Here is a 22,146-nt window from a genome sequence, read left to right as displayed (position 1 = left end):
CAAGAATTTATTCCTCCATAAGCCCTTAATTTATTACTGCACTGATTGGGACTCTGAATGCTCCAAGGTCAGGAAAAGTCGTGCTCAATCGTAGACACCAACCTCCCCTTCAGCAGTCTTTCCTGCTGTCCACTCCCAGGGGAGGGGGAGATATAAATGCTTCTTGGAGGGACCCAAAAAGGTCTCCTCCTCCTTATTCTCTCTTTCACAGCTGGCCCCAACCCCATCCTTTTCAGAGCACCCAGAAATTACAGCAGGGTGGAGAGCACAGATGGCACAGGCAAAGTGGAACAACAGTCTTCACACTCTGGCACATCTGGGTCTGTTAAATTCTAGGTGACCCCCTCCCTACAACTTCTGAGTGTGATTGGTTGAGCCCTGTCTGTCAGTGCTCAGAATCCTCCTAAGACTCCTGCCTGCTTCCCCCAAAGCCCATCTAAACAGGCCAAGAGGGAATTCCAGACGATTTGTGAGCGTATGTGCATACACCTACCTGGCTTGGTCTGAATGTACGTGAACTGTATATGCATACATGTGGGCATATCTTTGTATATACATTTATCCCTCTGCGTCCATACGTATGCAGAGAGAATATATACATGATGTGTGCGTGTGTGTGTCCACATACTCACTTCCTTATGGAAGTCGCATCTGACCTATCCCTTTGTTAACCTCTTGCTTACAGTAATATTTTCTTCCACCCAATCTTAGCTACTCACTCCCATGGGCACACCTGGGAACCTGCCAACATGGAGAACTGCCCCATGTCTGAAATCACTAAATCACACACCCTATGCTAACCATAATCTCTTATCTCTCCATGTGGCATGCTCAACTACACCTGACACACCTTTCCTCGCCTTAATAGGACCTAGCTACTTCTTCCATATCCATCAGGCCCCCTGCTGTCTTCCTTCTCCTCAGTATCCAGCTGAGATCTCCTAGTCCATCTTGGCAACCACCGTCTTGCCAGTATTTTCAACTCCTTTGTTCATCATACTCCTCGGGAAAGTCTTCACCCTGGATGAATTAAGTGTTTGCTGCCGGCATGCCTACAACCAGGCAGCTGAATTCTCTAAAGACAAGTCCTATAGCAGAAGAGAGTGGTTCCACCATGGATAAATGCCATCAACCTCGAAGAGACCCTCAATACTGTCTAGAAATCCTACTCTGTTTCTCAAGCTGGCTCAAACTTCTACTCTTTACTCTTTGCTAAAACTACAGCAATCCTTTCCACTTTCTACAAACCTTCCCAGTCCTCCACTATTAGCAAGTGGCTCATCTACTTCATAGGGGAAACGAACCATCAGATGGGAATTACTTCACCTTGCTGTCAAATCCGCATGCCTTCTGCCTCTGTCGCACCCACCTTTCCCTTCCCCCTCGTGGCAGAAGAATGGTCCTCCTCCTGCAGAGAGCTGATTTCCATCCTTTTCTCCACCCCTTCTCCTCCTCATCCTCTCAGAGACCTCTCTCACTCCTGTATTTTTAAACGTTCCTTCTCTAACAGTGCCTACAACCAAGCACATCTCCCATCTTAGGACACGCCACCTGCTTCAAGCCCACGCTTGCCCCATCACAGTTCTCGTCCTTTCTCTCTCGTTCAAAGCTATGTTTCTGAAAAGGTTAAAATATCTCTGTCAGCTCATTTACTCCCCAATTCGCTCCAATTTGGCTCCAGTTCCTCTCTCACCATTGAGTTTTTACCAAGGTCGCCGAGCTCTTCCGTCCCAGGTGCTCAGGGTTCAGTCTTTCTGTTACGTGGCTCCCTGTGAGCCGACTGGTCCTCTTGTTCTGAAAATTCTTTTGTTTCTGTAGCTTTTGTGGCACCACATCTGGTCTACGCCTTTTCTACCACTCTTTACTCTCTCATTTTTACCCTCTCTTTAGCACAAAAGGTTAGGAAAAACTAAATTTCAGTTCTACCCCTACCAGGTATCAATGTGGGACACTGAGCAAGTTGCATCCTCACTCCCTTATTTTCTCAACAAGGTAGTACCTGTTTTCTCAACCTTAAAACATGAAAAATAGAGATATGCAAATAATAACAGATTACTTCAAGAAGTAATCAATATAAAAATTACTAACGAACAAAAAATTAATAAACCATTTTGTATTTAAGTATGTAACTTATACTTAAAATGTATATCAATTCAGGGGCACCTGGGAGGCTCAGTGTGTTAAAGCCTCTGCCTTTGGCTCAGGTCATGATCCCAGGGTCCTGGGATCGAGCCCCGTATTGGGCTCTCTGCTCAGTGGGGAGCCCCCTTCCTCCTCTCTCTCTCTGTCTGCCTCTCTGACTACTTGTGATCTCTGTTAATAAATAAAAAAAATCTTAAAAAAAAAAAGTATATCAACTCAGATGCTAAATCTTCATTAGAAATATTAGATCTCTATTTAGATTTTAAGCAGCTAACAGTTGAAAATGTAAACTCACCAACAGAGGTTGTTCTAAATATACTTAAAAGAAGTTCTTCAAGAAAGTTTATTTACATAAAAGTTAACTAAACTTTTAAAATGAGAAAAAAAAGGCAACTATAATGGACAATACAGGTAGAGCACACCAAATGCAATCAATAAATGAGAATTTTTACCACTCCTATCTCTTTCTCCTCTATTAAGTACTGGCGTTTCTCAGTGCTCATCCTAGGCCCTCTTTCCTTCTCGCCCTGTATATTCTACACTCCCATGGCTTCGGTGAGCATTCCTATACCAACAACTCCCCTGAATCTGTAGCTCTTATTCAGACCCTATCCCTGAGCCCTGGACCTATATATTCAACTACTCTGTAGTTTCACAAGAACATCTGAAAGCATCTAAATTCTTTGTGCCCCAATTGATCTTCTCCTCTAATCCCCACACTTCTCCTCCTTCCATTTCATCAGTTGCTCAAATCATAAACTTTAAGAGTCACTGTGGCTTCCTCCTTCATCATCAACCGTCACAGCCAATCAGTCACTCTTTCCTGTCCATGGTACAGTCTGTTCTACTATAATAACCGTTTTGCAAGAGCACATTCATTTCAATGCAGTCAATATATTAGGAAACAGTCTGGCAGAATGTGAATTTTACCTTTGTTTATGTGTGATTTTGTCCAGAATCAATACCAGATAGGCACAGGAAAGTATACCAAGCTGAAGAGAGCTGTGTAAGAATATGCAGAATGCACACACGCTTACACTTCAAACTTATCGTAGCTTCCTGGAACACTACATGTGTCATAAACTGCATCCATCTGGCTCCAACTTTCCAACCAATTCCAGAGAACTCTCCTTCTACCACTTTGCAATAACTCACAAGCTGCAACCTTTCTCATGCCTACTGCCAAGCAAACTTCATGGTTTTTTCAAGGTAGAGTGCCATATCTTTTGTAGTATTTACATATTTCTTAGCCATTTAACATGTGTAAAATTATGCTACCATTTTTATTAGGTTCTTATCTTTTTTCATACGTCACTGATGAAGTTTCTGAGTATTGTGCTCCTAACCCCATTTTTATTGCAACTTTTTATTACAACTTTTCATAGCATGGTGATTTTTAAGAAGGTCTATGTTGCACTATAGCAGAACTGACTGTACCATTTAACACTCTAGAATCAATCCATTTTTCTACATTTCCACTCCCATCAGTTCAATCCTGGTGACTATAGTCTTTCACCTGGACTGTAGCAATGGTCTAATTCTGTGGTTCTCAACCAGGGACAAGACCTCCCCACTCCTACCCTTGTCTAGCCTTGTCTAGGCCACTGGAAATGTATGTGCATATGGTAGGGATGGAGCACTTTTGGTTGGAGCAACAACTTGGAGCAAGGCACTACTAGCAGGACAAGAATGCTACAAGTTCAGCAATGCTGTCCATAATTTCTCCCACCCCAAGATGCCAACTATAGACCCATTTAGAAAAATCAGTACTGATCCCCCCATATCAACACTCAGCTCTCTCTACACTGTAGCCAGAAAGAGCTTTTTCAAAATCCACATCAGATGACACCTCTCCTACATTTAATAGCCTTTAATAGCTTCCCCTTACCCTAAGGATAAGGATCAAAATCTCAAGTGTGATCTCAAGGATTAAAATCTCCCCTTCCAGCTTCATCCTTCACCACTCTCCTCTCTTCCCCACATTCACTATGCTCCAGGCAGTCCTTCATTCAACAAATAATGACTAAACATCGCTGTGTGCCAGGAACTATTCAAAATGATGAGGACAGAACAGTGAACAGAGGAGACAAAAATTCTCCACTCTCATGGAATTCACATTCTAGTTCCATGAAGCTCCCAGGCTTCTCCTTACCTCAGGGCCTTGCCACATGCTTCTTAGCGAAGATCTCATCCTTCAGATCTCAGCTTAGACACCCTTCCTCAGGAAACCATTCTCTGCCTCCCTAAGTCAGGCCCCCTTATGAAATGATGCCATGACTCTGGATCTTAGCAGTGTTACAACACAATTAGAATTATTTAATATCCATCTTTTCTGTTGTATCTTCAGGCCTAGTACAGTACCTGGAACACAGAGGGCACTCAATAATATGTGTTTACTGATGAAGATGTGTATGTTTATATATCTATATCTATATATATCTCTACACATGTCTTCATGCTTTATGAATATGTATGTATAAACATTCATGCCTGTGTTATATTTCCATATATTTCTGAGGGTGAATATGTAACTATATATTTATACCCATATGTATGAATGGAAACATACATTTTTGTTGTATGTTTTGGATATGCCTACTTGGGTATATTCATTCACTTGAGTAAACACGTGTATATTCATGCACGTGTGTGTGTGTGTGTGTGTGTTCTTCTGGCTCCTCAGTGACAGCTCTGACCTCCTGGAGGGAGCTGGGAGCAGGGCCCCAAGTCTTCTCTAAGCTGACAGTTCAATAAGAGTGTAAGATCATTCAATGACACTCCAAATGTCAGCAAACACTGGCTTGCTTCACTCTGCTACAGGGGAAGTGGGTGGAGGCGGGCAGTATGGCAGCCTGGCCACTGAGAACCTGCTCTTCCCTGACGCAGTACACACCATTTCTGGACAAGAGAGGCTTTAGGAAATGGGGATGGTGAATTCAGTCCCAGTTCACTCAATGGCTAAGTCTTGGCAGCCAAACAGACCACGATCCCTCCCCCTCTACTTTTTCCATGGGTAAAAAGTTCTGCTTGTGGAGTTGAGGAGAGGAGGAAAAGGAAGGAAAGTGCGGAGGAAAGAGTCAGATCAAGGACAGGAGAGGGCCCTGGAGACAGTCAGGGCCTGGTCACACACAAGGAAAGAAGGGCACAGAGTAATACGTTGCACAATATCCACACAACCCTGGCGATGACCTCTCTAGCTGGCTCTTATTGTTACTATTTTTAAAGGAGCAGGAATCTTTGTGCAGCTTGCACTAACTCATGCTGTAAAAGGTCAGAAAGATCAACATGCCCCTGGAACTCCAGGACCCTGCAGCCTCTCTGTCTGGAATGGCTGCTGGCAAAGACAGGCCCAAAGTCTGGAACTGAGTCATCTCTCCCGCTGGGCTCTCAGGTACATCTGGAACATGACGTGGCTAGAGGACAGAGAGGAAGGGATTAGGCCTCTCTAATGCCACTTGCTTTATGCCACTCTTGTTTTTCCTAGACCTGCTCAGTTTACCTAACACAATCACAAGGCCAACTGGGAACAGGGTCTCCAGTGTCCACTGGTACCCATGTCCCTCTTATAGCTTGGCACAGCCCGAAGAGAACCACGCTGAACAGGCTCAGGACAGCTTGCCTCCAACCCCAGCAGCATCAAGGTAGCCTTGAGTGGCAATGTTAACACACGGGTCGGCTCTTTTCCTGCCTCTCTGCCAAGGAACCTGGAGGCAGGGACCTATCTGGACACTAAAAAATCTAGTGAACTTCACAGAGCAATTGTTCATGGTCAGCGCCCACTTCGCCTGGCCGGGCCTTCACATTGCATTTGCTGAGGCCAGCAAGCAGCCTCAGATGCGCGCTGACAGCTGGCACGCTGTCTTTTAGGAGTGCAGACCCAGCCCCGCCAAGCCCTGCGTGAGAGGGCCTGTGGAACCAGCTCTCAAAGATCAACGAGCCAGCCAGCCACTATTCGCTGAGCATGTACTCTGTACCTAGCCCTGGCCTGGCCGCCTTGGACACAGAGAGGAAGCAGCCTCATCTCTGTGCTCCAGATGGACAGGTCTGTGAGGAAACACAGAGGGACTCGGTTTCAATACTCAAAAGTCACTGATATCCAAAGGGCCAAGGGGTCTCAAGACTAGAGACTAACTGCTGACCTCTCAGAAGAGATGATGCCTGAGCTGAATCCTCAAGAATAGCAAATGCATTTTATGAAGGTGACCAGGGGCACTTCAGGCAGAGATAAGGCCACAGGCCAAGACCTGAAGGTAGGACAGAGCCTGGCCCCTCACCCACAGATGGAAGGCAGTAAGTAGCTACTGCTCAGGTCCAAGGGAGGTCAGCTGGAGAGGTGGGTGAAGGTCAAAATATAAACAAGGACCAAGGGTAAAGGACCTGAGTACCAGAGGAAAGCAAAGGAGTTCACAAATGATGCCACAAAGAATGGCTGCCCCGAGATTGACAGAATCAAGTCCAGGATCATTCTCCTCTACTGTTCCTCTACATGTTCACTCAGCTCCAGTCCACACACACACATCAAAAGCATGCTGTTCCCCTCACCTGGAAAGTCTTCTTTCCTCTTCAGATTCATATTCCACCTGCCTTGAATGCCCAGTTCATGATCCAAATCCTTACAATACCTAGTCTTACCCTTCAATGACCTCTCTCTTCTCTAAGCCCCCCTGGGAGCCACTACTCTGACCCCTGGTGTCTCCTCTCTTCTCTGATTTCCTGGGGGTCACTAAGCTGATCAGCGGCATGGGATTCTTGAGGCTGCTCCAGGGGTGTTGCCCTTACTTGAGAATTATGGGGGTGAGTCTCTCTAGCAGACTGGGGCTCCGGGAGGAAGCAATCCAAAAGAGTGATGGGAATCCCTATCTTAGGAGTCTATTCCTACATCTCCTTTCTTCTGCTTACCTGAGAAGTATAGCACATATTAGAAAAGTACAGTTTTCTGGGTAATTCATTCTCTGCCAGGCTCTAATTTTGTAGCCACTTGGGGTTCCCTCCCAGCCCATAGCCCCAGCATGCACTCCCCAGGTACTTGGTGCTATATTAGGGCCAGACTCCTTCCTCATACTCGAAGGGAATTGGGCTCCAGCTTCCACAGTCCTTCTCACATGAGCAAGGCTCTGCTGGGGTGAGGCAGGACCAAAGCTAGCCTGAACCAATTCTACTTCCCAACCAGAGGGAGATATCAGGGCCACTCAGAATGGTCAGAGGCCATACTCATGATCACATCAAAGCAGGATACTTTCCCAGACGGTCAGCTAGCACCACACCTCTCCTAAAGACAATGTGGCTCAGCCCAGTGATTCAGTTCTAAGCAAGAACTGAGAAAGTCCCCTTCGTTGCGACTTCTCTGCACATCAGGATGACACAGCCATAGGACAATGTTATACTCTACCCCAAACAGCTCCCCACTTCCAGAAAGGTCCACTTCCAGTGCATGTTAGCTAGGAAAGAGGAAGGAGGGATGTTGAGAAAAGAGAACAAAAAGAAAAGGAAAAAGGTGACAACAAAAAGAGAACAGAGATGAGTAGAATAAAGAAAGCAAGGGGGGAGGGGATCTAAGGCACAGGAGACCCAGAGGAAGCACCCGAATGGGGCTCAGACACAGTACCTTTTTCAGATTAATCCACTGCTTGAAGTAATCCGCCACCGGCAAGCCCAAGTATTGGCACTGGCCTGGGAGCCTACAAGAAAGGGAAAAGAGAACAAGTTGGGAACATCCATGTCCCAGGTATGGAGCGTGAATCTAGGAAATGCAAACACACCTCCTCAGAAGGCTAACCCATTAGCCATGGTCCCACCCTGCCCAGGAAAGGCACCCCACCTCTAGCACCCCGGACACTGGGCTGCAGATCTACATGTGAGCACCTGGAGCCTCTATTCAAACTAACACAAGCAGCCACTATTTTCTGATGGCCTGTAGAATGCTAAGGCTCTTACTTGCATTGGCACGTGATTCTTCAGCATGGCGCTAGGAGGTACCATTGCCTACCTTTTAGAGATGAGAAAATGAAATTCAGAGGGGTCACCGAAGGTCCCACAGCTAAAAACTGACAGTGCCAAGAACTGAACCCAGGTCTATCTCACCCCAAAGCCTATGTTCTTTCCAGTGTACCAGTTTGCAGTTGTTTTGTTACAGCAGAGATGCAGGCATCTAAGATGGGAGGAGAGAGAGAAGGAGCATGTGAGTTGGTGATAACTGGACAGGGGCTCCAGTTCATGTGAAGTCTCTAGCAAGAGGTTTTCTGTCAACAGAGAAGAGACCATGCAAAAGGATAAGAGGTCAGAATTTAAACCAAAAGCCCGTTTTTACTTTTCCTTGTCATTTATAAATGGTCTTTCATTGTAAATAGGATGTTGTACCTGCATAAATCCATTCAACCAATCATTTACTGAAGTTTAATAATAGATAGGCACCTAGGGCTCAAAGCGAAAGTCTCAGCCCCTGCCCCTAAGGGGCTCACGATCTGTTCAGTGAGATGGACAATAAAAGAAACAGACTAAACAGCCTTAAGTTGGAGCACTGGGATACATGAAAACATGGAGGAAGATACCAGAAATATTAGCTGGGACAGAACATAGGATTTTCTTGCTAAAAGAGGAGCTTGGCCTTAGGCAATGGAGAGCCTCTGAAGAGTTGTGATTTACAATGATTTATCTGGGGACGACAAAAACAATACCCTGAAAAAGCTGGGTAGTAGCCGAGAGCTAGATAGAGGCCGTAGAAACAACGAGCAAGGAACAGACATGAGATGTGAAAGAGGCCTTGGCAACCAAATGGGATGTGGGGCCCAATGAGAGGAAGTGGTCTAGAGCCCAATTCAAAGGTCTGTGGCCTGGCTAGCTTCCTGCTACTCTCTGAATCAGACAGAGAGAGGAAGGGAAGGGGAGAGAGAGGCTATCAGACACCCAGAGCAAATCAGCATTTTAGTCAATTTTACGGCTGTTTCTAAATTCTCTACCCAAATCACGGTGCACTGCTTACTGCCTCACCCCTGATGCACTGCTGGAAGGAGGCACAAATTTGGGAATGCAGCTTTATGTACATGTATGGTACATGGTGGGTACTCAGTGTCTGCTGAGTTCAAAGCGCCCACGAGATACGTGGCAGGTGAATGATATCTACAGAGGTGGCTGCATATCCAGTTTTGAGCAGATGTCTGGAGATATAAACTGCCGAATCATTAATGTAATTTAAATGAAATTAAAGCCACGAGAATAGATCAACAGGGAAGAGTATGGAGTAGGATAAGCAGAGGGCCCAGGCTAATGTCTCGAAAGTGTTACTGAGCAAATATGCAATCAGGTCTCCCCAGAAGATCATCACCACACACATGGAACTCACTACTTTACGTAGCAATCAGCTCTAGTTTTGAACTTCAATTCTAGAACATCCTTTCTTGATACTGAACTAAGATATCTCTCTGTAACTTCTGCCCATGAGTCTTTAGAAACTGGACAGAAAGACTTCCATCTCTTCCTTACAGAATACTCCCAAGATCTGAGGGCCCAGGAAGCCTCCTCCCCCAGAGATCCCTTCTCAGCCCTTCCAGAATTCCACAGCAGGTAAGGTACCATGAATCAGGACTCACCCAATCAACCCTCATTCTAGAGGGCAGAGCTCCTGGACCTTTTTCAGGGTACCAGATACCCAGAGTTACACATGTACTTTTGACCTCAATTTGTGTCAACCTGTGGTCAACCTAAACAACCTAAAAGCACATTTCCCTTTTCTGGAATATATATAACTGATTTTTGAGCTTAAATTACAGGTCATTAGTGTCAAATGCCACAGAGTGGTCAAGCAAGATGACAGCTGAGAAAAATCCAATGAATCTGGCATCAGTGGGTTTGTGGGAGCAAAAGGTAGCATGCAACATGTCCAAAGGTGAGTAAGAGAAAAGAAAGTGGAGACCACAGTGTAAAGTCCTTTCTGAGGAAATCTGGTTAAGATTCCAGTTAGGATGACTGGTTCCAACCCAGAAAGTTCCAGGGCAGTCCAGCCTCCCCTCCATTACTCCATTGTTTGGCAGACACTGAGAGGAAACCGATACCCATGTTTAGGGCAGTACAGTAAGAATTCACTTTTCTAAAACCTGAGATATCTTACTTGAAAGGGAGATTCCTCTCAAATATCCAGGTGGCACAGGAACATTAACTACAACCAGTCAATTTCCCAGAAAGAAAGTTCTGGCTGAGACCATGATGAAGGAGTATCCACACAGCCCGTCCCTACAATGGGAACTGAGGACCAAGAATATAAGGATACTAGGAAAGGTTTTGAAGGCTGAAAGATAGCCTTAGGAGCTACAATGTGATTGCTTAAAGAGAACTGTATTGTTTGGATAACTTTCTCATTTCCTTCCATTTTTCTTTTATGTTCCTTATCCTTGTTATTTGTGAAAATGTTTGCTGAGCTCAGCTATTTTTGAAAAGCCACATTAGTCTGTAAGTGAAGGGGCTACCAGAAGCAGCAGAATTGCAAAGAACTAAGTCAGGGGCACCAGCCAGCCAAAGGCAGGGGTCCTGAGCTACCTATCATATTCTCCCTTAGCCATTCCCAGTGCCCTGATTCTTTTGGATGACATGGACCAGGAGTCCTACTGGCTGTGGCTTACACTGGTGGGGGGCGCAGGGAGGGATTGGAGGGTGATGACTCCCTCTTCAGCAAGATCTCAAAGGTAGACATTTCTATCCAGGTAGGAAGGTCTGGCACAGTAGAATCCGACCTGACCCTCTTGGAGGGCCTATATCAGACAGGCCGCATCAAAGACAGACTAGACAGACCGTTGGGCAGGTTGGTCAGCCTCTGATACAACTCAGCAGCAGCCCTGCACGTTATCTGTACCCATGGCTGACTGAGGCAGGGGACGATGGGACTATAATTCTCGCTCAGGCTCCAGGACTTGCAGGTCTACATGCAGTCTGCAGACTCACAGGCACTCAGGTTGCAGAGTCCTTCAGTCTGTGGCTGGTCCTAGCCCTGTGACTCCAAGGCACAAGCAGTTGAGATGCAGCAGTGTCCAGGCCCATGTCCACAAGAGACACAGAGCCAAATGCCAGAACCTGAACTTCCAGTTACCTCATGGAAGACAGCTACACATTTCTATGACAGAACGCTACCCAGCTCAGAGCACCAAGAGAAACTGGGTGAGAAAGGTAGGTCAGAGTAGTTGTCATCCCCTACATAAAATAGGAAAGTGATGCCCAGAGAAGAAAAAGGATTTGCTTGATCACACAACAAGCCAAGGGGAGAACAAAAAGTAGGACCTCAGGCTTCCAACTGCACAAGGCATCAGTCACGCACATGCACATGGAGTTCTTTACAGTCCCTAGGAAGGCCAGTGCTGGGGCCTGAGAGGCAGGTAGCATGGTAAGCATGGTGGTTACTGCTCAAGGTGACATCTGGCTCCAGGGTCCTTAGGAGCCTAAGGCTACGGTCCGTGGGTAACAGGGGGTACATGGTTCCACGAATTTGGAAAGGAAGAGGGCAAAAGTCCCCCTGGCATAAATGGTCTGAAAGCCGTGAGTTCCTACCAGATACTGATCCCAGGAAAATAGCCACTGGCAGTGGGCCCTGGACTACCCTGCGGGCATGAACGTGCAGGCAGGTTTATGGTGCCCAGGTCTCCGTGCAGCTGGAATCACTGGGCACAGAGCTCCTCAACTGCCCAAACATCATCTGGCCATGCTTATTACTGTTGCCCAATGAAATTTTATGCACCGAGTCCACAGGTGTGATTTCCCCTTCTTTATGAGGGTCGGAATGACATCACTGATGGCCAATAGAAAAGAACCAATTATGTCCAGGCCATAAAAAGGAATGAGATTTTTTCAACCAAATCAAAACTTCCTTCAGCTTCATGAATGCAAGGGGCCCCCTTTAAGGAAGGGCCCCCCAGTCCTGCCGTGGGCTCTAAACCGAGGGATTACAATTGCTTTCCAAATACTGTGGGGCCTAGAGCTGGAAAGGGGCTACACCTTCCGCATTCACCATGTGATGATGCTCCTATCACACTGGGACCTGGGGTCATCAGCACAGAACATCAAACTCTCCTCAAAGATGCCTGATTAGCTCCTTACTACTTCAAACTTCAGGCAGGAGTTAAAGATGAGGTATTCTTCAAGTTCCCTTATTACTCCTTTCAAATAACAAAAAAGAAAGCAGAGAGCCCTCCCCCACTTAGAAAGAACAGTGTGGGAGGAAGAGGGGTACAAGAAACTGCCCCCTCCAATAAGCATAGGGCACAAAGCATAAGGAACCCAGCCCTCCCCACCCACCTCTCATCCAGCCCCACCACCTGCAGCCCAGTGCTTGGGCTGGGCCCAGACAGCCCTGATGGCAAACAGGTGTGACCAGCTCGGCGCCAGCCAAGGCAGGGGACTAGCTCATTAAGGGAACACCACCCTCACTAATGGGTAAGGGCAGGATGAAGCCATTGTGAACAGTCGCTCAGCTTTGAAGATTAGGTGAAGCAGAGCTGGGGGCTCTGCTAGAACTGCTAGGCTTGAGTTGAGGAGGCCAGCAACATCTGCGGAGGTCGGAGAGACACAAACAGCCAGGATGAGCAGGAGCACAGGCACCAGTGCTGGCAAAGGTTATGCACAGAATTCCTTCTGCGCTTTTCTAAGTCTAAGGAGCAACTCCACATGAGGGAGATATAGGTCACTTGCACTTTTAGCAGACCTGAGTCCTGAAAGAGCAGGAGGCCAGCCAGATCTGGAGCCTCATGCAATCCCTTTCTGCCTCTCTAGGAAGGCCGTGAGACCCAGATCTTGAAGTAATGTAGGCCGTCTGTCCTGGCGTCCAAAAGCTCGAGGAGACACACACTGCTCACCTGCAAAGGCACACTGTTTTGTCCCATCTGATATGCAGAAATGGGGAGGGGGTACTGAGGGGCAAAGGGAAGAGTAGGGAGAAAGGCTCGGTCTTCTCCCAAGCCACAGCTGTGCCACAGAGAGACGGAAGGCCCAGCCTAGCAAGGGGTAGGCCAACAGACGAAGCCAATCAGCCAGGTGGGTGCTCCTGCCAAAGTGACACGTTGGAGAGGGAGTGGGGCTTGCTTCCACGTGAGGTCTCTATGCTTGCTCATTCTGATACAAACGTGCACGTGGAGTGTTGTCATGCTGGCTGTCCTGCGTTCCAGAATTGCCATGTTTCTGAGGCCTTGGGAAAGGTCCCATTCCCAGCGGATCCCAGTCTGGGAAGTGCACCCATTAGGAGACTTCACGGCCAGGGTGATGAGTCTGCATCCAGCAAGGGCAGGCTATCCCAGGCGAGGCAGCACTTAGCCAGGGCCACAGCTCTTTGTCTCTCCTGTTTCCAGTCCCTCCCACCAGAGGAGATAAACAGACCCTGGGTGATAAACGGCCCGCCTTTCACGATCACTTTTCCTCAAGTTGAGGAGAGTAGCTAGTGATGGATGGGCTGGAATTTGGTTATCGGGAAGGGCTGTCAGCCAGAGGTGCCTATCTCCTCCCCCACTACGCAGGGCATCATTACACTGTGGCATCGAGGTAAAATATGAGCAAGGGGAGGGAAGGAAGGAATAGGGGAAGGCTGGGCTTCCACACAGAGCAAACTGAGCTACAATGAGAGCGGGCACAAGGCTGGGACGTTAGTTATCTGCCACGACACCTTTATCTCTGTGCAAATTGGTCCTTCCTCCCCCACCGCATCCTCTTGTACAAACAGAGGCAGGCACAATGTGTCACCACTGCAACAGCGAAGCAATTTAACCCGAATTAGTGAGGGGGTCAAGCCAGGAAATAGGGTTTTCTCATTTCAACAGGTTCCTTAGTCTCTGCTCTGAACCACCACATTGGAAGGAGGAGGGTGGACAGAAAGCAGACTCATAACTGAATTCACTCACTTGGCCACTGCTGATGTTTTAAAAAATGAATGCTGGAGCCTCCTACTTATCAAAGCCGGTTAGTTTCCATCTCACCTGTGAGACGCACTATGGCAAAAGACATGAATCTAGGCCACCCTTGCAGGATGAGCTTCCAGTGCTTTAAGACCACGTGGGAATCAGCAGGGTCAGGAAGGCAGACAACAGTGCTGCGCAAGATAGCAGCCCCATGCCAACAACCCCTTCTAGAAGCCTACAGGATAGGGATGCTGGGTGGCTCAGTCATTAAGGGTGTACTTTCGGCTTAGGTCATGATCTCACGGTCCTGGGATCGAGCCCCACATCAGGCTCCCTAATTGGCAGGAAGCCTCCTTCTCCTTCTCCCACTCCTCCTGCTTGTATTCCCTCTTTCAGTTTCTCTTTCTCTCTCTGCCAAATAAATAAATAAAATCTAAAAAGAAGAAGAAGCCTAGAGGATAGAGTGCAGGGTGGGTGAAGGATGCAGGCCAGGGAAAGGGGCAGTAGAAGGTAGGTAATCACATTAAAGATGATTCTGGACAATTCAAGAATATACTTCAGTCTACAGACAGAAGCAGCACGCTGGCTCCACTCTCCACCCAACATCCAAGGTGCTTTAAGAGGGGTGTCCTGTAACCCATCTCTGCACCCCCGACAGATAAGACACACACACACACACAGAGTTGTGCTGAAATTGAGGAAGCCAAAGGCAGCACTGATGGCAATGACAAGACTAAAAGAGCAGGAATAGAGGAGTCAGACCCATTCCCCAGTGGCTCCCCTACTGCAGACCCTGGAGCTAGAAGGGGGCAGGGGGGTGGGAGAGGGCAGCACAATCCCCAGCCAGCACATGGCTCTGCTGCACGAGGAGACAACTTGGTCAAGTGCCCACATGTCCTTGAGCAAGTTACATTACCCTCACGCCCTGCTCTATGAAGGTTGTAGGAGCCAGCCAAGGGAAACACGTTCCTACATAAGCACTTGTACAAGGGAATCTGGCTATAAAGAGGTCAGCTGTGACCAAACCTGCAATAGCCTTTGGAGAGGCTTCCAGGCTACCAGCCTCAAGAAGACAGCACCTTACTCAGGAAAAATACCCTGGAGAAGCTCTGCTAGGGATGACACAGAAAGGGGACATTCTAAAACCACTGAAAAATTTCAAAAAATGAATTCCAAGAATTCATTTGGGGATGAAGGAAGGAAGCACCTTGGGACTCATTCTCCAAATCCAAAGAATCAGTACACAAATAGGAGGGAACAAAAATCAAGGCCACAGTCTAGACACAAAATTGAAGAACATTCTACCTCAATTGACACTACAGACTTAAGGGTGGCACTGAGACCCAGAACCCTCAAGAGCAGATGCCAATCAAGCCTGATTCCTAGACTCAGGGAGCTTCTAAGACCACCCAGAAGATAATCACAACATGAAACCTAATGATCACTCCAGGAAAGATGACAGAAAGGGCCATCCTATTTTTGGTGATGGGAGAGTACTGCTGGGGAGCACTTACAAACACTTCGCTTTAGTCCCCTGATAGAACACACACACACACACACACACACACAAACACACACAGTCTCTCTCTCTCTCTCTCTCTCTCTCTCTCTCTCCCTCCCTCCCTCCCTCCCTCCCTCCCTCCATTCATTCTTCTCTGCCTGCCCACAGCCCTGGGAGAGTGCCTACTTCTCAGCCCACTTTGCTCCCACACTTGCTCCCATCCTCTGGGACAGCTGCAGGTTACAATTCCAACCACAGGCTTCAGAAAGATGATACACTTGCTGGAGCCTGCAAAGGGTCAGGAGAGAGTACTGTTTGAAATACCAGCGTGACAGCTGGCTCCTTGTCTGTCTCTTCCTCCCCCACCCCCCTCCCCAAACTTGTCATGGTACAAGAAGTCTATAAGCAGCCCATCAGCTTTAAATATCAGTGTGCGTGAAGCAGGAGCACGAGAGCGAGGGAGCGGGAAGCAGACAGCGAGCGCCTCTGTCGCCACTGCCTGTCAGGGAACACTAATGAATTTCACCACCAGCAGCCATGCTTCAGATTGGGAGGGGGGATGTGGTGGGGGTGGGGAGTTTTCTAGGGAAAACCTCGCAGTATTAAAACATCTTTTCCCAAAGCCCTGTTAATAAATGTCACTGCAGAGCCGAGAACTGCGGCCTACCACTAGGACTTCAAGGCAAGGGAGGGGTAGTGACAAGCCCTAAGGTCCTCCCAACAGAAAAAGAATGCCAAGTGTGAGGCTGGAGGGGGCCAGCTGAGCTCTGCAAATTGGGAGGGTGACCACCATGACCCATGCTCATCTTATAAAGGCCTTGGGCTGCCTAGCTTGAGGACCAAGACAGGAAGGAAAGGCCTCAGGTTGGGGGAGATCACCAGCTGTGTCTCCCAGGCCAGAATTACTGTCCACCCCACTCCCCATCAACTTTAGCTACCTCATTTCACAGGGAGGCCCGTGGGCAAGGAACTGCTGGGGCTTCTAGATCTCCTAGATCTAGGGAAGGTAGGGGGAGGAAACTCTGGCACCAGTCCCAACAGGAAGTATTACCCCATAGGTGGCAGGATCCAGAGCTTATCGTAATCTTCATTTTACAAATGAGGACATGGAGGTTGACTGGGAATGTGACTTTCCCAAGATCCTACAATTACTAAGTAATGGAGTCAGGACTCGAACCCAGGTCTCTTAATTCTAAAGGCCCATCTCTTTCCATAGCACTATGCAGGTTCTCTGAGGAAGGGCCAATCACCTCATGGCCTCCTGTGTGTCCTCTATTCCCAGGCCCCGCCACTCCCTCCCACTGGTACACATGCACCTTTGGCCTGGCATAAGCCGCAGCTGCCATGTAGCACAGGGCTGGGCTCCAGGCCAGGGTGAACCCAGCCTGGCAGAGAAAGCCCTGGGAGTGAGCCAGGCCATCACCTGGGAGTCTCCACAGCTCAGAGGGCATGGCTGCAGGCCTAAGCCTTCCCTTGGGTACCCTCTGCACAGCTCTGATCAGCAGAGTCTGATCTGGCAGCGACCTGCTGTGCAGGGGGCAAATGACATTTAATTTCCTCTTGGTTTCCCTATGGTACAGACGAAAGGCCGTCACCTGCGTCTGGGTCTGGCGGCACAGCTGGAAGTGTTCCCAGACATGCTGCTCTGGAGAGTTCCCAAACAGAAACCAGAACACAGGCAGAGCAGAGGGACATCCCATAGGCCAGGCTGCTGGTCATCCCTGAGAAAACCAACCTCAAATCCCCATTGCCAAGCAGTTGCTCAAAGCCTCCAAAGGCACTGATACGTAAACAGCCCCTCCCAGCTCTGCTGCTTGCTGGCCCACTGGCCCACCATTTCTCCCCCACGGAGCCCACAGAAATGACCACAAGCACACAAGTGCCACAAGTGCCACAAGGGCCAAACGCACCCTGTGGTGTTTAAGATGTATATGAAGTATAACATGCACTTCCCTGTGCCACAAACAGTTCAGGAAGTCAAATACCTTCTATCTCCCCACCCCCTCTCCAATGAAACAATAAGACAAGCATCCCTCCAGGGTCTCCCCAAGGCCAGTTCCTCCAAGGAAAGGGCACAGTGCCCCACCTGTTGTGACTATGGGAAGTGTCAGAGCTGCCACCAGATCCTGGCTAGAGCTCTCTCCCGGATGGAATGGCCCCAGCAGGCAGCAGGGAAGAGGGCAAAGGGAGGAGGGGGAGCAAGTGATAGGAGGTTTCCAGGGCACTTTGGTCAGTGTCTCAGCTGATGAACTATTCTCTTTTTTGGCCAAGGAAATCAAGAGCTCCTTAGCAGTTTGAGCTGTTTCCAAGACATCTCACTTGTCCCCCACTACAGTCTCCACCTGGCCTGTGGCCATCTTGACCCTTTGCCTGGGCTGCTTTTGTGTGGCCTACAATGCCCTCTGGAGGCTCCATGGAGAGGCATCCTGCAAGTGGCCAGGTTCCGGGATGTAGACTGATCTCTGCTGTGATACACAAGGACATAGCTCTTCCCTTTACCCTCTGGCTGATCTCTGCCCTGACCCCAGCTCCCCTGGCTCCCTTAAAACGTAACCACTAGGCCTACACAGAGTCACACTTCTGGGTGGGCATAAGACCAGGCTAGCGGTTTTTAAACTGTGCTCAGTGGGGTTCTAGGTCTCTAGAGGGCACATGAGGCAACTCTGTGGACTGGGGAAACAGGAGGAAGGAGGACAGGGTCTTGCCCTAGCTTCAACCAGAACAGTTCAACTTTTATATACTTTGCATTATTGGGATTTCTTTAATATTTGTTTTTTAAGAAAAGTTTCCTGCTAAAAACTACTACTCCTTCAGTCTCTCTACTGTGCACCTGTCGGCTCTCACGGCATTTGTTCTGTATCTTCTCTGTAGCGTTTCCATCCTCCACTCACTCAGCCTATAGTTAGTCACATGCATGCCACGTTCTGTCCCAACCACCTGTGTTGCTGACAGTCTTCCCGACTTTCCGGCTAGAGCGGCTCTCAGCGGGGGCTGACTCTGGGCTGTTGCTGGAATACCAGCACTTCCAGCAGACACAGTGGTCAGCATCTTCAGGGGCAGTTTCTGAAAGACTTCTCTGAAAAAGAGCTGCAGTGGAGGATGACTGACACTCACAAAGAAGGTGACACTCACACGTGGCATATGTCACTCTTAAATCACCAAGTGGGACACACCCACTATCATCATTGATCACCCAAATCGACCTTTGGGGGAACCAAAGAGACTTTCGCTAACGACCAATCTTTAGGCAAAATGCAGACATTCCAACCGGAAATATCACTCATTAGAAGTTTCCAAACCATGAATGTGAGACCATCCATGGAAACACAAGATGATGCTCATCAGCTGAGTACTCGGGATCTGTGGCCTTGGAAAAGAGTCACTAGTTCCACAATTCTGCTTGTAGCACTGGAAATGGGTGAAGCCCCTTGGCCCCATAAACCAACCCCACTGCCTGACCTCCTCCAGCCAGCTCTGGGGAAGGGGCAAGAGGGAGGCAGGGGTTTGTGCTCCTCCTAGCTAAAGCCACTTGTTAATAGGCCCTAGATTCCCTTATCCCTGGGGAAAGGAAGGTAGCAATGAGCCCTCTCCCTTGCACCCCCCCCAATATGCCTCCCAGCAGGGCCAGGGAAGAGAGCCATTAGTGTGTGCCTCAGCAGACAATGGGGAGGAGAAGTCTCCAGAGCAAAGGACAACTGCAGCAATTAGAATGCAGGGAGGTTCAGAAGCTATTTAACTGGGTGACCCCTGAGGTCGCTGCATCTGACTCCCATCCCTGGATAAATATTGTATGAGAGGGGAGGGGGGAGAGCGAGGGAGCCCTCAGAGCGCTGCTCCTCCTTCCACTCTGTTCCCCACCCCACACGGCTGCCTCCAGCCACACACACCAGGAACATTATTTACAGCCCTGACAGTCAGAGCAATCACTCTGCTAACCAAGAGGGAATGGACAAAGTCGACTTACCAAAAATTGACTATGGCAATTGAAGAAGAAACCAGGGCTGTGGGGGAAGGGAGCTGAGCCAACACTGAGATGCAAGGCTTCCCCCACATTCTGGGTCTGGCTGGAGCAAATATTTCCCAACACCCCAAGACCACTGGCAGGTGAAGCTGGTCCCAACTGGCAGAGTAAATCAGAAATAGTGTCTCGCTCCATCTTTTGGGGGCTTTCTAATTGAAAAACTCCTGGATCTCACCACTACCCAGGTGTTCCTTAGCAAAGATGGGAGTCCTAGCAACCTGCCCAGAGGACGTGGGACTAGCCACATTGTCACTCATCCCGCGGGTTCCTCAGCTGACCTCTAGGAAAAGGCCACAGGCAGGAGAGTCTGCCACAGCAGAAAGGGGTCAGGCTGGGGAAGAAGAGGAGGGCATCTGAGTGCGGGCTGCGCCTCGGCCCCCACATGTTTCACTCCTCCAGTCCTGCTCTAATGCACCCTGACATGCCTCTGAAGACAGAGAGCTGTTTGCAGTCAGCACCGTGATTTGTTAGTAATTATTTCCATGGTGTCACATTGCTGTCACTCTGTTAACAAAGAGACAGGCTGCCTCAGGCTGCCTGCAAGAAAGAATCGCAGAGAAAAAGGCCTGTCAGACTCCCGGGATTCTCTGGGCTGGCTGGCTTTCTTCCCCAAACCAACATCCTTGCAGGCTTAGGAAGAAACAGTTTTATAGAACTATCAAGTCTGAGTATGTCACCCTTTAGCCAGGGACACTGAAAATTTACCCCACCCACTCACAGCCATCTCTCCCAAGCCCTCCTGAGTTAAGCCCCCGAAGTCCACAGATCATACAGGCCTAGGCCATTACGCCAGTTGCAGCTTCAACTTCCCCAGCCTTCATCTTCCAAGACCCTTGCCTCCTGACTCCTCTCCCCCACTGGGGTGTTTGCAGCCTCTCATGTGCTGTTAGGAGCCCAACACAGGAAACCTACTTTAGACCAAAGTGAAGCAGCTGCCCCCCTGGCATCGAGAGTGGTTAAAGAGAATACGATGGCAGGGCATCTCCCCTCCTTGAACCTGCCAACCACAGTTCAGGACCAAAGCTGCTCCGGTGTCAATGCCCCTGCATTCTCTAGACGCCTGTGCACCTGTGAGGAGATCCCCACAGACTGTCCGTCATTCCTAGTGCCTGGATCGGTCTGGTATCCACACAAGAACTGGTGGTTTGCTTTAGCACAGAGTAATGTCTCCATTACCCTGGCTGGGAATTAGAGGACAGATTGGCAAGCGCTGACAAAACAGAGGTCACTCACCTTACAGGCATGGAAAGTTGGAGATTAATTCTCTCCTCTCACGGAGGGAATCAGACTCCTGGACAGTGGAAGGGAAGCACCAATACTGAGAAACCCTTTCAATGCCAAGCAGTAACAGCAGGAGAGGGAGACAAAAGCCCTACAGAGGCCTTGTCAAGCTGGCAAGGGCCATTGCCACCCAGCTCCCTTGGAGCCCCACAGGATAGAGGAGCCTGGGCAAAATCAAGATTCTTCTGGCACCAGGGTCCAAAGGGCAGAGGGCAGGGCTGGCTGCATGCACTGGAATGTAAACTCTATGAAGGCAGAATGTTTTAGAAGTTTTATCTCCTAACTTTGCTCCTCACCTAGAATAGTGTGAGACAGAGTGGGTATTTAATCAACATCTGCTGAAAGAATAACGAAATGGGTCAGTATGGCTCAAAGTCCACTTTCACAGGTCTGGGGCCAGCCTCTCCCTCAGAGAAGAGGGAAGCCACTGCAGATTCCAGAAGAGACAGGGAGGCCACATATCCAAAGGACTGGCGTTAGGTTTTAAAGGATGAGGGAGATTTGGATAGGCCTTGGGAGATTCTCATAACGAAATGAACATTCCCATACTCATTTGACAACCATGTACCGAAGGGCTAAAGAAGGTATGTAGTCCAACAAAAGGAGAAGGGATAAAGTACAGTACAGAAATACAAGGGGACACTATACGGCAATGAAAAGGCTGAACTGCTAATACATACAACAACCATGGAAGACTCTCATATGTTATGTTAAGCAAAGGAAGTCAGACATAAAAGACTACATTCTGTAGGATTCTACTCATTGGAAGTCAAGAACAGGCAAAATGAACCAAAAGTAACAGAAGTCAGAAGAGTGGTTACCTAACAGCAAAGGGCATTACTGAGAAGTGGCACAAGGGGATCTCTAGGACGATGGAAAGGGGTTTTTTAAATCTTGAGCTAGATGGTGGCTGCACAGGTATGTATTTGCATAAAAACCTATGGAGCTGTACATTTCACATTTGTATGCTTTATGTACTCTACTGTGCCTATTTCATACCAAGATTTCTAAAAATATTAGGGAAAAAAAAAGGTTAGGTCTCAAGAGTCACACAGAGTTGTGTTGTTGCTGTTGTTGTTTTTAAAACACAGAAACATCTCACCCAGAGTAAAACATTTTCCAGGAACAAGAGTGTCTCCTTCTCCTTGGGAGTTCAGGGGATAGGCCCTCCAGCTTTCACTCTCTAGCTGCCAGAGGACAGAGGAGCCCAAATGGGCAAGGCCTGGGCAGGTTCAGAAATATTCAAAACACAAAGGAATGCAGCCCGAGTCCCTGGCCCAGGAGGTAGTAACAGCCTCTATTCCATACCAGGTGAGCTTCGGGGAAGCAGAGAGGGA

At 48.5% G+C, this 22,146-nt stretch overlaps 1 protein-coding gene across 7 annotated transcripts in view; it reads right to left on the bottom strand.

Annotated features, from left to right (window-relative positions):
• Positions 1-22,146, bottom strand: part of ERI3 (ERI1 exoribonuclease family member 3) — a 125,310-nt gene that overhangs the window by 52,021 nt on the left and 51,143 nt on the right. For all 7 annotated transcript variants that reach the window (XM_032303764.1, XM_032303763.1, XM_032303762.1 and 4 more), the window contains one exon: positions 7,748-7,820. In XM_032303764.1, coding sequence (XP_032159655.1) covers positions 7,748-7,820 — 73 coding nt within the window. The remainder of the gene's footprint in view (positions 1-7,747; positions 7,821-22,146) is intronic.

The sequence above is a fragment of the Mustela erminea genome, chromosome 10 (genome assembly GCF_009829155.1).
Source record: "Mustela erminea isolate mMusErm1 chromosome 10, mMusErm1.Pri, whole genome shotgun sequence".
Lineage (NCBI taxonomy): Eukaryota > Metazoa > Chordata > Mammalia > Carnivora > Mustelidae > Mustela > Mustela erminea.
Note: the sequence above shows the minus strand (reverse complement) of the source record. Positions and strands in the feature narration are given on the sequence as shown.